General features: G+C 50.9%; 1 protein-coding gene across 1 annotated transcript in view; it reads left to right on the top strand.

Moving 5' to 3' along the window:
• Positions 1–18,579, top strand: part of LOC144797914 (extracellular calcium-sensing receptor-like) — a 187,946-nt gene that overhangs the window by 22,170 nt on the left and 147,197 nt on the right. Inside the window, exon 2 of the mRNA XM_078668716.1 lies at positions 413–1,243. Coding sequence (XP_078524842.1) covers positions 413–1,243 — 831 coding nt within the window. The remainder of the gene's footprint in view (positions 1–412; positions 1,244–18,579) is intronic.

The raw sequence follows: 18,579 nt of genomic DNA, 5'->3' as shown, positions 1-18,579 counted from the left end.
TATGATAAACATAATGTAAAATACATTACAAGTTGTTATAAACTGTTGTCAATACTAATGTTGTCAGTACCAATGCTGGAGCCAGTGGAGGTTGTTCAGTTCCGATGTGTACTTTGCATGCTGTGGTGGGCACAAGCACAGGCTCGCCGGGATGAGGATCCAGGAGCGGAGCATCAAAAATATGTTTACTCAAACTTATATCTTTCAATATACAGAAGCCAAATCATTTGCTGTTGCCAGTGATTGCTTGTTGTTTGCTGCATGCAGAAGACTCTATCACAATACAATACTAACATTAAGTCAGCAGTAATTATGTGTAAAATATCTATGCATTGTCTCCATTTAAAAGACATATTGCCAAAGTAGATATTTGATGCCTGCAATCTAATTTCTCCTCATTTCTATGAAACAGATAAGTTATTTTTCCACAAGTCCACTTCTCAGGGACCGAATCCAATTCCCTTCATTTTTCCGCACTATACCCAGTGATGATGCCCAATCACATGGACTAGCCCAGTTGGTGGTGCACTTTGGATGGACCTGGGTGGGCATTCTGGCCACTAATAATGACTATGGGCAACAAGGCGCTGAGATACTCCAGGCAGAATTGGCACAGAGTGGGGTGTGCATTGCCTTCTCTGAAAGCATTCTCACAAAAGTGGCAAACAAGAATGCATTCCATATTGTCGAAGTGATAAAAAACTCAACTGCAAAAGTCATTGTGGTTTTCTCAAATGATGCCAATTTTGCCCCAATCGTGGATGAGATATTGAAGCAGAATGTCACAGGGATGGTCTGGATTGCCAGCGAGGCTTGGTCAACTTCTTCCCTCCTTTTTAAGAAGAAGTACTATGGAATCCTTGCTGGTACCATTGGGTTTGCAGTCCACAGTGGAGAGATGCCAGGCTTTTCTGAGCATCTGAACCATGTCCACCCATCAAGGACTCCTGATTATGCCTTCATTAAAGATCTCTGGGAAGGAGTGTTTGGATGCAAGTTGTTCGACAAAAGATCATCCATGAACTCATTTGGCAACCAAACTTGGTGGTGCACAGGTTCTGAGAAGTTGGAGAAGTTTTATTATGGCTACAATGATGTAACACATTTAGGAATATCTTACAATGTCTTCATTGCTGTTTACGCGATTGCATATGCTCTTCATGATCTAAATGCCTGCAAGTATGGTGATGGTCCTTTTATACATGGAACATGTATAAATGTTCTGGATTTCCAACCCTGGCAGGTAAGGAATTGTTTTAATGTGAGTGTCCAAAGGGGATTTACCTTCAATGGTATTGTCTTCTCCCAGTGAACTAAAGAGGGATGACTTGTGTATTCCAATGGGAGAAACAGAACTCTTTGAAGTATAAGGAATTAAGACTATGGTGTCGATTCCGATCCGGTAAAAAGCGCTCCGAATTGCAGTTCGGAGCGTTTTTCCCCGTACGAATAGCACCCGTAGGCGTCCCCGTACGATTCAGCAAGTACGATCACAAATAAATGCGTGGCTCCGTACGACTCGTACAAAACACCGTACAAATCGAAAATCCGTACGATTTGCAGTCGGCTGACGCACCACGCTGCGTCCGTACGTAAATAGACCGCGCCTTCCGACCCAGGAAGTACGATCCGTGTCGAACACACACCGTACGGCTCTTTTGCTACGAGAGCTCTAAACTACCGTAAACCCACACTCCGTCAAACCCGGCACCCGGTACACGACAAGCAAGACTTGAACGCCATCGTCCGTGTCATCCCTATCCTGTACGCCCACCACCTCGTATATAGAAACCGACGATGGCGCAGAAGGTGAGTACAACGAACACCAACATACCTGTACGTGTTGCCATACGAGCACATCTCCATTGCACGACTGTCATGTCTGGGTACGTTGCACCACACAATCCCGCACAACACCAGTGTCATACGGAGACGTACCGCACCTACGTCATCGACTTCGGGGTACGGAACGTCACCGCACAACACCAGTGTAATACGGAGACGTCCCGCACCTACGTCATCGACCACGGGGTACGGAACGTCACCGCACATCACTAGTGTAATACGGAGAGGTACCGCACCTACGTCATCGACTTCGGGGTACGGTACGTCACCGCACTCCACCAGTGTTATACGTGCCGCATGTACGTCATCCAGCTCGGGGTACGGTACGTCACCGCACAACACCAGTGTCATACGGAGACGTACCGCACCTACGTCATCGACTTCGGGGTACGGTACGTCACCGCACTCCACCAGTGTTATACGTGCCGCATGTACGTCATCCAGCTCGGGGTACGGTACGTCACCGCACAACACCAGTGTCATACGGAGACGTACCGCACCTACGTCATCGACTTCGGGGTACGGTACGTCACCGCACTCCACCAGTGTTATACGTGCCGCATGTACGTCATCCAGCTCGGGGTACGGTACGTCACCGCACAACACCAGTGTCATACGGAGACGTACCGCACCTACGTCATCGACTTCGGGGTACGGTACGTCACCGCACTCCACCAGTGTTATACGTGCCGCATGTACGTCATCCAGCTCGGGGTACGGTACGTCACCGCACAACACCAGTGTCATACGGAGACGTACCGCACCTACGTCATCGACTTCGGGGTACGGTACGTCACCGCACTCCACCAGTGTTATACGTGCCGCATGTACGTCATCCAGCTCGGGGTACGGTACGTCACCGCACTCCACCAGTGTTATACGTGCTGCATGTAAGTCATCCAGCTCGATGTACGTCATCCAGCTCACCGCACAACACCAGTGCAATAGACGTGTGGGACATACGTCTGCTAAGTAATTGTATGTGTAAGTATGAGAGTGTGTGTCTGAGACACCCCCCCCTGGCCACCTGTGCCCAGCATCAGAGTGCCCAGCATCAGAGTGCCCACCACTGCCCAGCATCAGAGTGCCCAGCATCAGAGTGCCCACCACTGCCCAGCATCAGAGTAACCACCACTGCCCAGCATCAGAGTGCCCAGCATCAGAGTGCCCACCACTGCCCAGCATCAGAGTGCCCAGCATCAGAGTGCCCACCACTGCCCAGCATCAGAGTGCCCAGCATCAGAGTGCCCACCACTGCCCAGCATCAGAGTCCCCACCACTGCCCAGCATCAGAGTGCCCAGCATCAGAGTGCCCACCACTGCCCAGCATCAGAGTGCCCAGCATCAGAGTGCCCACCACTGCCCAGCATCAGAGTGCCCAGCATCAGAGTGCCCACCACTGCCCAGCATCAGAGTGCCCAGCATCAGAGTGCCCACCACTGCCCAGCATCAGAGTCCCCACCACTGCCCAGCATCAGAGTGCCCAGCATCAGAGTGCCCACCACTGCCCAGCATCAGAGTGCCCAGCATCAGAGTGCCCACCACTGCCCAGCATCAGAGTGCCCAGCATCAGAGTGCCCACCACTGCCCAGCATCAGAGTGCCCAGCATCAGAGTGCCCACCACTGCCCAGCATCAGAGTCCCCACCACTGCCCAGCATCAGAGTGCCCAGCATCAGAGTGCCCACCACTGCCCAGCATCAGAGTGCCCAGCATCAGAGTGCCCACCACTGCCCAGCATCAGAGTCCCCACCACTGCCCAGCATCAAAATGCCCAGCATCAGAGTGCCCACCACTGCCCAGCATCAGAGTGCCCAGCATCAGAGTGCCCACCACTGCCCAGCATCAGAGTGCCCAGCATCAGAGTGCCCACCACTGCCCAGCATCAGAGTCCCCACCACTGCCCAGCATCAGAGTCCCCACCACTGCCCAGCATCAGAGTGCCCAGCATCAGAGTGCCCACCACTGCCCAGCATCAGAGTGCCCAGCATCAGAGTCCCCACCACTGCCCAGCATCAGAGTGCCCAGCATCAGAGTGCCCACCACTGCCCAGCATCAGAGTGCCCAGCATCAGAGTGCCCACCACTGCCCAGCATCAGAGTCCCCACCACTGCCCAGCATCAGAGTCCCCACCACTGCCCAGCATCAGAGTGCCCAGCATCAGAGTGCCCACCACTGCCCAGCATCAGAGTGCCCAGCATCAGAGTGCCCACCACTGCCCAGCATCAGAGTCCCCACCACTGCCCAGCATCAGAGTGCCCAGCATCAGAGTGCCCACCACTGCCCAGCATCAGAGTGCCCAGCATCAGAGTGCCCACCACTGCCCAGCATCAGAGTGCCCAGCATCAGAGTGCCCACCACTGCCCAGCATCAGAGTGCCCAGCATCAGAGTGCCCACCACTGCCCAGCATCAGAGTCCCCACCACTGCCCAGCATCAGAGTGCCCAGCATCAGAGTGCCCACCACTGCCCAGCATCAGAGTGCCCAGCATCAGAGTGCCCACCACTGCCCAGCATCAGAGTCCCCATCACTGCCCAGCATCAGAGTGCCCAGCATCAGAGTGCCCACCACTGCCCAGCATCAGAGTGCCCAGCATCAGAGTGCCCACCACTGCCCAGCATCAGAGTGCCCAGCATCAGAGTGCCCACCACTGCCCAGCATCAGAGTCCCCACCACTGCCCAGCATCAGAGTCCCCACCACTGCCCAGCATCAGAGTGCCCAGCATCAGAGTGCCCACCACTGCCCAGCATCAGAGTGCCCAGCATCAGAGTCCCCACCACTGCCCAGCATCAGAGTGCCCAGCATCAGAGTGCCCACCACTGCCCAGCATCAGAGTGCCCAGCATCAGAGTGCCCACCACTGCCCAGCATCAGAGTCCCCACCACTGCCCAGCATCAGAGTCCCCACCACTGCCCAGCATCAGAGTGCCCAGCATCAGAGTGCCCACCACTGCCCAGCATCAGAGTGCCCACCACTGCCCAGCATCAGAGTGCCCAGCATCAGAGTGCCCACCACTGCCCAGCATCAGAGTGCCCAGCATCAGAGTGCCCACCACTGCCCAGCTCGTACATCATAAACATACCATTGTCAACCTCATTACCCTCAGGAGATAGACACATTTTAGTAGACCTAAATGTGAACATCACACCAGCTCCCAGGCACCCAGCAGTCACAGACATCATCACACAAACTACAAATCTGAAAAGAAAAAATCAGCTTTATTCAGCGGAATCACAAAAGAAAAGCAAATGAGAGTCCTCGCTCATTAAAGGGCAATGGCCAGTCCAATAGAGTCTCAGCAATAGCTTGTGCCTCCATGGGTGTCATCTCACCCAAACATGCCTGCACATGGCGTTTAATCAGCTGTGCTGACTATGGGGGCACCATCTGTGGAATCCTCCGGCACCGCATGGACAGGAGAGGGAAGGACAGGTGGAGTGGGTGCAGGTGTAGTGGATTCATCCACACTGGTTGGGGCATCGCCGAAAGTAGATTCAAAAACCTGGCTGCACACCTCAGCCAGGGCGGAAAAACTACCACCAGAACCCGGGGACACATTGGGGGTGGAGGTACAGGGCTGTGAGTCAGTCCTACTGGGTGTGTGGATGTGTGTGTGAGGTGTCTCCCCTCTCCCTGTGGGTGTGCCTACTTGCCCTTGAGACTGTGTGCGTGGAGCTTTGAGCTTCTTATGCTGTGTGTGTGCGCTGGGTGTGTCTGACCTGTGGCGTGTGCGTGTATGCTGTGTAGGTATGTGAGAGGCAGAGGTGGATGGCTCGGAAGGATGGGGGGGGGACAGATGCTGCTGGGTGTACATAGCTGCCGTCAGCGTTGATTCAATGGCAGCCACACTCCGACGCAGATCAGACATGGCTGATGACATGCCCTCCATGAACGACACCACCTGTGTAATCAGTTGTGTATGTCCATGGAGGACAGACAGCATGGATGCCTGACCTACTGCAATCTGCCGGAGTAGGTCCACTGTCTCAGCACTGAGGGCAGCAGGGGACACAGGGGCAGGGGCTGCGGTGCCGGGAACAAAGGAGACACGGGGGCTAGCACGGACCCTAGGCACACCAAGGAGTGGGAGGTTGGAGATGGGACTGGAGGAGGGGAGGGCAGCCAAAGATGTATGAGTGACCATTGCTGCATATTCCCCCCCCTCCTGAGAGTCTGTCTCGGATTCGTCGGCATGGTACGATGTGTCAGTCACATGTCGTGCGGCCTGTAGACTCTCCTCCCACTCTGTGCCACTGCCTCCCTCTGACACCTCCCAGCAGGTGGCACTGTCGGTGTGTCCCTCCGCCTGGTCCGCGCCTCTGTCTCCTCCAGATTCAGATGATGATGCTGTGAGCAAGGAGAAGAATTAAAACATATCAGTCACCTGTACACATCAGACATATCAGCTGCAAATCATATGGCCTCTTTCGTCAACATGGCATGCATCATGAGTCACATGACACATAACTCTCCATAATGACAATTCTACTTGTGGAGAAATGTCAGAGACACACAGCTCAATGTAAGGTAGGAGACAAGGTATAGGCAAGTAAAATACTTGTATGAGAGACACAATCATGATCCACTGCCTGACAACAGGATAGCTGATGATGCATAACAGTTCATTACCCAACCCTGCCACCCAAATCAAGACCTGGTCATGTTTGATTAGCTTTGACTCTGTGCCACATTAGAAAAGTCCTGGGCAAACTGCCATGTGATGCCGTCCTGGGACCTGAAACAAGTCTTCCATCACCTCACACTGCCATCACCGCTTTGTACATCCAAAGTCACATTGTGTGGCAAACCATCAATACCATGTACAAAGAACATGCCACAGATGGAGAGAATATGCACACACGCACTGCCCAGTGTGAGTATGCAGAAGTCCAAAATATAGCACATGTACATTGTGCACCTGCAGCTAACACAAGATAATTAGAAAGTGTACCATGGACAAAGGCCACTGAGGCTGACTTGTGCACAAAACACTTGTTGAGACTCAAGAACAGTGCCACAATATGAAGAAGGGCAGACATAGTGCACATGTGGTGCTACATTTAAGGTACGAACAGGTGTGACATACCCCCCTACAACATGAAGATGTGCAAAGGAAGATGCAACTTGAGACACTGCACCATAGGAGTACATGTCAAAAACAAGCATTAGCCAAAGCAAACCTCTACTGTGGAGTAGGGCAAGGCATGTAAAGAAGCAGCTGCTGACAGAGGGACAATCGAATTCCAATGCATGAACTGCCTGTCTGACTACACCACTCAAACTATGGGAGTGTGACCATGCCGTAGAGCTCTTCAGGTACCATTTCTCACACACATGACTACAAACAGACATGTACCTACCCCCTTCGTGCTGCTGTCCCTCCTGCAACTGCCTATGGAGGTCTGGGAACACCACTTCCAGGACCCGGAGCATGTTGGGGGTGAGTTGCCGGCTGCCGCCATGCCGGCGTGGAGCTTCCAGCTTCAGCTGGACTCGGGCGATGCGGCGGCTCCAGCACCGGATGTCCTGCCACCTCTTCTTTATGTTTCGAAGCCTCCTGCGAGGCCCCCCCTCGCTCCGGACAGCCCTGGCGATGTCCACCCAGATTTCACCCTTCTCATAGGCAGATACCTGTCACAAATGTAAAGTTACAGAACATCAGTATACCTGGTGCATGTTCCCAAGACACCCATATGTCCACAAAATACATGATGACAATAGGGCAACGTATGGCACACACATTAGCATCATTGTCCAGGAGTATGTGGCCTGTGTGCTAACAAAACTGCTTAGCATTACATTGTAAATCTACAGATTACATGAGGGCTGTAAAACACTCTTTGAGCATGACACTCACTGAACAAGACATGCTATATCTGGGTGCAATGCAGCACGTGACATGCTGTCACACACCACACTACAACAAATAACTCTCTTCTAACAACACTGTGCACCCTGGCACTCACTCACAATAACATTGCATCTATCCAGTATTACTACACAGTGGCTATGATGTCACACACACAACAGGTGCACACTCCAAGGTATTGCACACATCACTCACCTGATCCCCTGGTCTCCCATACAGCTTGCTGAAGTTGGGCAGGAGGGCATCCAGAAGGGCCTTGTTCTCACCATCAGTGAATGCAGGTGCCCTCTCCATGTTCAGCTAATCAGGGCCAGAGGATTCAGAGACAGCAGCTGTGGTTAGCACACCAATGCTGTGCAGGCAAGTGCCCTCCCACAGCCACATGCTGCCTTATATCTGTGCTGCAGAGGGTCTGTGAGTCCAAGGAGTAGTGTGTGATAGGCCACCATAATTTGCATCCTATGTTCCATCCAATCACATCACACCTAAGCCCATTACACACATATGCATGGTTTGAAAATAGAGCCAGAGCTGAACAACAACTTTCGCAACATTGTATACTTTTTCCTAACTGAATCTTCCAGGACACCTGTAGGAGTGTAAAAAACTCCGTATCCATGACAACCTGGTTGCATTTGGAACAGTACACTGTTTCCTTAGTTGTTCCCTATGAAATTTAAAAAATCCACACACAAGTACGGTGACATTGCCATTGCTACACATTGAATGGTGTAACGATGCGTACACAGGCCCGTACCATTGGGGTACGCTCAGTAGAGCCTAAAGGCGATAGGGAAACGATGCGTACACAGGCCCCTACCATTGGGGTACGCTCAGTAGAGCCTAAAGGCGATAGGGAAACGATGCGTACACAGGCCCCTACCATTGGGGTACGCTCAGCTCGCGTAGAGCCTAAAGGCGATAGGGAAACGATGCGTACACAGGCCCGTACCATTGGGGTACGCTCAGCTCGCGTAGAGCCTAAAGGCGATAGGGAAACGATGCGTACACAGGCCCGTACCATTGGGGTACGCTCAGCTCGCGTAGAGCCTAAAGGCGATAGGGAAACGATGCGTACACAGGCCCGTACCATTGGGGTACGCTCAGTAGAGCCTAAAGGCGATAGGGAAACGATGCGTACACAGGCCCCTACCATTGGGGTACGCTCAGCTCGCGTAGAGCCTAAAGGCGATAGGGAAACGATGCGTACACAGGCCCGTACCATTGGGGTACGCTCAGCTCGCGTAGAGCCTAAAGGCGATAGGGAAACGATGCGTACACAGGCCCGTACCATTGGGGTACGCTCAGCTCGCGTAGAGCCTAAAGGCGATAGGGAAACGATGCGTACACAGGCCCCTACCATTGGGGTACACTCAGCTCGCGTAGAGCCTAAAGGCGATAGGGAAACGATGCGTACACAGGCCCCTACCATTGGGGTACGCTCAGCTCGCGTAGAGCCTAAAGGCGATAGGGAAACGATGCGTACACAGGCCCCTACCATTGGGGTACGCTCAGCTCGCGTAGAGCCTAAAGGCGATAGGGAAACGATGCGTACACAGGCCCCTACCATTGGGGTACATTGAGTCAGACATGGTCAAGTGAACGATTGTGTAGGCTGCGTCCCTGTCCACCTTCATGTCACCATTGGCAGAGTCACACTAGGAAATCACACAGCAGGGATGTAGTCTACACTCATGTCAACCATGTGGATGCATACATCAGCATGGCACACATACATCAGTATGTGCCAGGTTTGGCAGACATTGAAGAAGCACAGGGATTGTGACCGTGTGCCTCAGTTGATGTGTAAATAGCTTGCACAACATGTCATCATTCATGATGCACATGTGCATCACATGCATTCAACAATTTCAACACGATTGACGTCTGCAACATGTAGCGTGGCACATGAACACTCGAATGGGCCACAATTCAGTACAGGGAACTGCCACATGATGACAGGAACATGCCCACTGTCACAGAGGTGTCATAGCCGCACAGCATGACCCTGTGTGACCACGTCATGTGTGTGCCTTGTGCTACATTGTGCATGCTGTTAGCATATGCCATGAAGAGGTCAGTAAAGTATTACTCACCTCAGAATATCCACACATGTCATCCTGGACATGGCAATTTCCGTAATACCGTACACTTGTGTGTTGGTGTGTAATTCCTCTGGCTCTGCAAGTATCCTTGGCGTTGTGTCTGCCCTGATGACGTTATCTGAGTAGTCATATGTCACCTCTGCGTCCACACGTCAGGTCCTCTGTTTGTTTCTCAACACCAACGCAGCTCCGGTCTAAGTTAAAGCTTACACATTTTGTACCCTAAATCATTGTACTAACACTTCAGAACATTTACCTTTTATTGTCATACTCAAGACCGTGCCAATAGGGATGTCACTTACAAAGCCTGTGAGGAATGAAAAGGCCTCATGTTGGTGAGTGACCCTCACCGTCTGTGTCTCCACGGTTTTCACGTCAGGCACAACAACAAGAGCTGCTCCAATTGCGGGGAGCTGACATATGAATCCAGGTGTGATATGTCCCACAAGCCACTTAGACTCCAGCAGTTGGCACAGCAGCACAATAGCTCATGGTTGGGATGTAGGACCAGTGCATGTGTGTGGGTGTGGAGACATGTGAGCCCCTCATTAGTACATCATTCCCCAGGCGACACTTGTCAGGTAAACAACAAAAGTCAGAGATGTGTAATTGCATTGACAAATAACCATGATGCAAGTGCAATGCTGCATGGGATTAGGGTGACGGCGACCACACGGCTCCATCAGAACAGCAGCCATCGTAGCCAGCACCACGACCTACGGTCCCAGCCCTGCATGTGACACAGGAGGAGTAACTGCACTTCCTCATGTCCATGATGTCCTTCACCCCGGCCAGTGACTATGCATCAGCTTCTGGCCCACCGTACCCGTCAGGGGGCAGTTGCGCCTCAGTTGATATGCCCCTGACGCCATCATTCGCTGAGTGACGGACGCAGGCGGTGCATACGTCCCAGAACCGCTGTGACAGACATGATCGGAATGTTCATCCAGGTCCCCGCTGGTGCAACTCACAACCTCACTGCCAGATCTCCCCCAGGTGTCAGCCGTGGCGCCATTCTGGGGTGGTGCTGGCCCCGATAACACACACTGTACGGCTCCGCCGTGGTAACTGTGTGGCAGAACACCGCTCTTAATGCTGCATGGGAATGTAAACATCAATGAGCTGGCCACACCTCATTACAATTGGCGCTAATGAGTATTGGGAGGGTCAAGAAGACCCACTGGCACGTGAGTGTCAGTCCCAACACCACAGGACAGGTGGACTGGGGGATGCGAGTGTTGTGGACACCTAGCCAGACACAGGTGATGTCTCAACTCAAAAGATGTATTTGGATGATTTGGCAACGTTCAGTGTAGTGTTTATGTGGGCGGTTGTAACCATGGCCCTTCATCTCCCTGTTGTTGCGGTGAGGACCAACTTGTCACTCAGGTCCTTCAACTACACTAACGCTACGCTGAGCCTCTGCAGGCTCATCTTGATGAGAGTACTGTATGTATTTTTGCAAGCTTGTACAGCCACGCAGCATGTTTGTCTGTACATAGGCACGTTGTCAGACCCCCACTGCCCTACCCGGACTGACCATGTTCCCTGTCCTACCACCCCATCCCAGGAAGCATCTGCATGCAGCCCTCAAAACCACAGAACACATTCACGTTACCTACGCTGTAGAGGGTATCCAAGAGGTACAGGCACTACGCAAAGATGTCATCATCCTCCCTGACTCTGGGAGTGATGTTTAGCTACTTGACATGCATCTTTGCCTGCTACCCACACTCTCTGTGGGATATGTTTGTGTAACAGCTGCCAGTGTATGCGTTGTAGGTACAGCCAAAACGTGGCCACGCCCTTGTCGGATGCCAATCAACAACACTACTTTTGTTCCGGTGTGGCCTGGATAGCCACCACTCACTGGTCAGATCAATGACACCCAGGGAGGCTAATTAGTCCTAAGCTATGTATGTATAGAAATGTGACACTTTGCTACTGCCTACTGTTCCTTACAGATATTGGTTCACAAAAGGTAAGTAACTAGTCCTTGAAAGTACTGTGCATCTGCTGTAGGAGCATATATGTTGTGTCCTTGCTGTGATGGCAGGGTGACTAATGTACACACACCATGCCACGTGTGTAAATGACCCGTTCACATGTGTGATGGCATTACAGACCGTCAGTGACAAATGTAATTATCATGATGTATGATGATGGTCATGTAATTCTCACTGAAAGTACACACCGCGACATGACTAAGGCTGAACAGTGCAAATGATTGCACATGTGGTGTGTGTGTGTATTGCAGTCTGCCCTCTGGGTGTGCAACCTCCTACTGACATTGACATGACGTGTCTCACTGACATGATACATTGTCATGGTCACTTAGACCTGTACATCTGAAGGCTTGTATGCATGTCACATCCATTCCACACACTACAGGTATTTACCTTCGCCACGGAGGAGTGTGTGGGAGCTGGCATCTGTGTGTATCCCACACCACACTCCAAATTGTCTACATCATTTGAAGAGGTGTTGCTTGTGCCATGTACATTGTTATAGTCTTAGTCAGACAGTTGTAGACATTTCCTTAAAATTGTGTCTTGCAGGGCACCCCCTCTGGAAAGGCCGTTGCCTGACTTGGAAGCCATGAGGGAGCGCAACTGCATCCGTCGATATCGCTTCGGCCGACAGTTGATCAAGGACCTGACGGGCAGGCTTGAGGCTCACCTACAACCACGCCACAGGTATCCAAGTGCACTGACACCCAAGGTGAAGGTGATGGCAGCCCTCCATTTCTTTGCCACAGGTACCTTCCAATTTACCATAGCTGATGTGGGAGGGATGTCTCAGACCATGTTTAGCCGGGTATTGAGTGATGTTTTGGGAGCAATGTTGCTCCACCTTGATGATTTCATTACATTCCCTACTCCAGAAGAGTTGACAGATGTCAAGGGGCAATTCTATGGCCTGGGCCGTATGCCACATGTAATTGGTGCAATTGATGGTACACATGTTACTCTTGTCCCACCACAGGCTCAGGAGCAAGCGTATCGCAACAGGAAACACTACCACTCGATAAATGCCCTGGTGGTGTGTCTTGCCAACATGATTATCTCACATGTTTGTGCACGTTATCCAGGATCGTGCCACGATGCTTTCATCATGAGGCGTAGCAGGGTACCACAGATGATGCTGCAGCTGCACAACCACCGGGCATGTCTAGTTGGTGAGTATACACTGTGAGCTCTGTATGTCAGTATGTCACAACTTCATGATCTGCATCATATGATTGACTCTTGTACATGTTGTCAAATTGCAGGAGACGCTGGATATCCAAACATGCCATGGCTAATGACTCCGCTACGCAACCCCAGGACAGCTGCAGACCAGCGTTACAACAATGCACATGTGAAGACCAGGCAGGTGATCGAACGGACCTTTGGACTCCTGAAGAGCCGCTTCAGGTGCCTGGACAAGACAGGCGGAGCCCTCCAATACAGCCCACGCAAGGTGTGTGACATCTTCACCGTGTGCTGCATGCTACACAACATGGCAGTGGAGAAGGCTGTGCCACTCTACCTGGATCCTGATGAGCTGGAACATCCGCCCGTTGAGGATGAAGGCCTTGGCCAGGATGCCAGTGATGAGGAGGGTGAAGATGATATCCGCGGTCACCTCATCCGCAACTTCTTTTCATGATGGTGAGTCCTTTCATCTTTTCAGTAAAAGATGGACTATAGAGTAGCATGGGTAGCATGCTATGTATGCAACAGACTGTAAGCAAGATCAATTGGATGTGTGTTGTGCTGTGTCACATGTTCAGTTGGAATGCTACACACATACGTGCTATGAGTGCACTCGGAATGTACAGGTGTCATACTACATCAGGCTATTCAACAGACATTGTCAAAATGACATTATACCGACCGTGACCCCTTGTGTGCCACTCTCATCCACAGCTCGCCCTGCCTGTTGTCCGTTGGGGTACATCGTGGTCATCCTGCTACTGCTCATTATGATTGCACCGTCAGCCACATCAACGGAGCATGCTTGAACATGTGGAGGAGTCAATTTGGGTAAGGACTCATATGAGGCTGTTTAGCATTGGTATGTGTAGAAATGTGTGGTACATGTTCATGTGCATGTGGTGTCATCTTGCATACATGCTACTCCATTATGTACCTCATGACATGTATGGCCACTCCCATGACAGGATAGTCACCCCTTCTGTCATCTGTTGTACTTTGATACTCTGGTGAATGCATCAATGTGTGGAGACATTGCCACAGCAACATTGCACATACCATGGCATGACATTGTGTCAGAGGTCACAACCACGGACTCTGTGGGGGATTGCAGCCTCACTGTGTGCATTAGAATGTGACTGGATCCTCACCTCCAGCTTGTGGGCCAGTCCAGTGTGAGTACCATGAAAGCATGTGGTGTTGGTGTTGCCCAGTGTATGTTCCACATCTTAAGACAACTGTCCCGTGAATCAGTTAACATGGATGCATTGCCCCTTGCAGCAGTATATCATGTCACTGTCATGTCGTTACCTCAGTGCAGGTTGAGAATACTGCAACGCCAGCCTTCACAGTGAGTAGCCGTGATGTTTAGATGCACATGATGCCATGTATGTTTAGCATGACAAAGTAAAAAGTGTGAAAGATGCATATGTGAATTTCTGTGTAGCACCAGTGGAGTGCGGTCATTCACATGAATCTCTGGTCGCCGGCACCATGACTGTGCTATGGTAGGGTCTGATTATGTAGCTTGGATGGACATCACTTGCACTTAATATTTGTTGTACATGCATATCATGTTTAGCATTGTGATGCATACTTGCCACACCAAAAGACTGGCTACAGAGTGCCTTCATTGCATGTCGATCATTAACTTCCTCGTCATATGTGATACTAACAGCTGGAGTGGATTTGCTCAAGTTAGCTTACAGGGCCCTTATGGCTTACCAATATCACATACAGACTTTAGAGTTAGCGGTAGTTTGATTTCCATATGTTTCCATTTGTTACTGATGTCTACCTCATCTGTGCCTGGGAATGTGTTTATACTACATAGATCTTTTTGCATGGGTGCTCACTTGTGAGCGTTACACATGACTCTAATGGATGACAGACTGTCCCAGTTTTTATGTGTCTGTGTCACAGCATCGAATCTGATGTGATGGCATGATTAATCATCATTATTTGTCACCAGACAGTACACTTCACAGGTGTGACTGGTAGAGTGTAGCTAATGAGGTTTTTGAAGTGTCTGTGACATGAGAATGTTGTCCTAATGCTTAATTGCCTCTGTTTCAGGTCTCCCTCCCAGCAGTTCCCATCCTCTCCTTCCCTCGCCTGATCACCCTTTTGTGTCTGTTGTTTGTACTCAGACCAATGGGCTATTTGGAGGTGGAACCCTTAGAGCATCACACCAGTCTGATGAAGAAAGGTACGGCCAGTCGTTGACAGCCTTGTAGGTATTCGTAAAGCGGCATTACAGGTGACATCATGATTAGTGTAAATTGGACTTATTGACAATGCACATGTATGATTGTGATAGCTCCATGGGCTCACAATGTAGATTATCATGTTGTGCATGACGTCTGACTCCTACAGAATCTAGTGCCTGCTTGTGTCTCTACACACATGTCCGTCTAATGTGCACATATACTATTTTCAAATTAGTTACCTCATGCTTGTTAGGTGTGTAACTGTGTATTGTCCACACACATGGGGTGGGTGAAGGCTATAATACTATGTTGTGTGTGAGGTAGATGTCTTTGTTGGTGCAGTTTGGATTTGAACACACTAGCTCTTGTATACACCTGCAGACGCTGTGTGTCTTGTGCCCCACTTGACCGTAAGGGCCCTGATCCACTGACTGTGATGTGTGGTGTTTACTGTGCCATTTAGTAGTCAGTGATCCTGAGTGAGGCAGACACTCCTGCCTTCACATCCACATGTCACTTTGCGCATTGCGGCTGCCCTTGTGTTATGTGTTTGTTTAGCAATTAGTCACACCCCTCCTGCCGTCATTTATTCACTCATTGCTGCAGCTGCATACACAGCCAACATGCAGCGCACACTATCCAGGAACACAGACACCTACAGGATGACCCTCCTTCCATCCATTAATAGAGCATGCTCCGGCCACCCTACACACAGACAACACCAGACATTCACCCTCGTGCTATGAAAATGCTGTGTACTCAGTCATAGCTGCTGCTATGCGTGTGTGTGCAACACATACTGGCACAACTATGCAGATTCACATGACATTGGGTCTACGTACCACCAGGTCATGTGGCGTGTCCAACACACACACACCTTACATTGGCACACTATTGTAGAGTGTTAGCTTGTCAACACCACTAGATCCGAAAACTGTTAGCTTACAGTCACGTGCCAGAACACAACATGCTCACACCACTTCAACATTGCTGTCACAGTCAGTCAAGTTGGCACATGGGACACACACCATGACCCTGTCTCTTGGGTGTGGTGTGATTTGGCGGTTCCGGGGTTGGTATTTGTCTGGTGTGTGTTGTTTTTCTGTATGCGTTGTTCCCATTACAGTAGTATAGTACTTGTAGCTCCATAGGGGTAGGTCACCTAATCAGGTGTGCCTGTGTAGAGTGCTCCAGCCCATTGCCCACAGTCTGTCCTGCCACCGTCATCCTGTGCGGCATTAATCACATACACAGTAATGCATCATGCTGATGGTAGCTCACATACCTGAGGACACAGTTGTAGGTACTCCCTACATGGACTACTACTTTTGTGACACTGACATGTACTCCTCAAAGTGACTCTCCTGGGCCTGCCTGTGCTAGCTGTTTGGGATTCATTCCCCCCTCCAGCATTGACTGTCCCACACAGGTGTGTCTTACCATCCATGTATGTAGTTTGTGGAAATTTCTGACCAATGTGTGTCCTCACTCAGATTCTGATCCAAGTGTGTGGATGACTGCTGTTTGTTGTATACCTTGCATTTATGACATTTGCTGACACATATACATGTATGCTGTTTCAAAGATTACTCACCAAATGCGTATGATGTTTAAATTATTTATTGGGTGCTCTAGTGCATGAAACGTGAATAGGTGCTGTACAGAAAGGGGGGGGAATCCAAAATTCACTGCTGGAGATGAGATGGCTTACTGTTTCAGTCAACAGAGTCCAGCCCACAGTGCCTGACATCATTGGGCAGACTGTGACCAGCAAGTCCTTGTGGGAGAGTCTAGTAGGGGATGCTGTTGCACCCAGGGGCTATATGCCAGGTCCAGTGTCCTGGGAGAAGTCCATGGGCCACAGGCCCTCAACGCCTTCGGCGTGGACGACCCGCCTTCCTTGGGGGACCCTCATGTGCAGGCATGGACGGTGCATGGGACGCTACGTCAGAGGGTTCAACCTCCTCCCTCTCCTCCCTCCCTGTGGCTGGTGTTGCACTTTGCCGTGATGTTGCTGGCCTTGTGACACAGGGAGGGGGCTGCATGTTGGCAGCCATCTGACGTAGCACATGGACAATGTCCCTATGCACCATCAAGAGCTGAGCCTGGTGTGCCTCCACCCGTCCATAATGCAGGTCTTGCCTGGCTATTTGCTCTGCCTGCTGTTCTTTGAGCTGGTTGAGGGTCTCCGCAAGCTGGTTTACCTCACTGGTGTCCCGCCGGTATGCCTCAAGGATGTTATCGAGTTCAGCCATACCGGTCCCTGCAGCTGACTGGCCAGATTCTCGCCTCCGCCTTGCGCCACTCCCACCACCCTGACCCACATGAGCACGGCCTGCGCTTGTGGGCACATCCGATCGACGGGCCCCCCGAGTGCTGGGAGGGTGGAGGTTGTCACCAACCTCAGGGGCGCCCGACAAAGGGTGTCCCTCATTTTCAGACTGGCTCTCTTGTGAATCATGGGCAGGGCTCTGACCTGTCTGCTGGGATGTGGTGGGAATAGGTCCGGTGGTTGGCAGAGATGTAGCTGGTATAGTTGCTGCAGGGGTTTGGGATCCAGAGGAGCCAGGTTGGTTGGGGTCATCCACAGTGCGTTGAGGGACGGCGCTGGCGGTGGGGTCTGGGTCCTGCTGAGCCTGGGACTGGGATCCTTGGCCCCCCTGGCTGGGGGGGCGATCCGCACGTTGCCCTGTGTGTGGGAGAGAGAGAGACACTGTTAGGGCTATATCAAGTGACATGTGGTTTTGTTATCCATTATCAGCATCACTGTTCCACAAGCTATACATAGTTGACATTGTACAGTTGTGTATTTAGTGGTAGAAAAACACAATAGTACGATGGGGTATATACATTCTTCCAATCTCTTGACAATGACTGACACAGCCATTGCTGTGTCTTGTGTTGCCGGCACCACACGTGTAAAGAATTTGTAAGTTTCACGCAACATCCTGGATGTGGTGAAAAATCTTATGTGTGCGGCAAGCATGCACAGAGTTTAGATGCAGCATGTTGATGTAAGAGACAGAGCATCATTATTTAGCATGTCAGCTACTACTTTGGATGTCTTTTGCTGTTCCATACTGGCCAAACAATGGCAACACCGCTGGACCTGTACACCCACTTGGAGATCATGGCTTTAGAACTTGGCACTTCTCTGAGACGCATCACCTTGTCAATACCCATGTCCATGTTGGTGCTTATGTACATCCACAAAGGTAATGAGATGGGGCACTAGCTTTTTTAGAGGGCCACAATGGACTGGAGCTTCTGTTATGTGCATGTAAGAGTTGTATGCATATTCTTATGAGTACGTGTTTTGTTGTGGTACATGGCAATTGGAACAGTGTTGCAAT

This window comes from Lissotriton helveticus, chromosome 12 (genome assembly GCF_964261635.1).
Source record: "Lissotriton helveticus chromosome 12, aLisHel1.1, whole genome shotgun sequence".
NCBI classification, from domain to species: Eukaryota; Metazoa; Chordata; class Amphibia; order Caudata; family Salamandridae; genus Lissotriton; species Lissotriton helveticus.
This window is presented reverse-complemented; position numbering and strand designations above follow the sequence as displayed.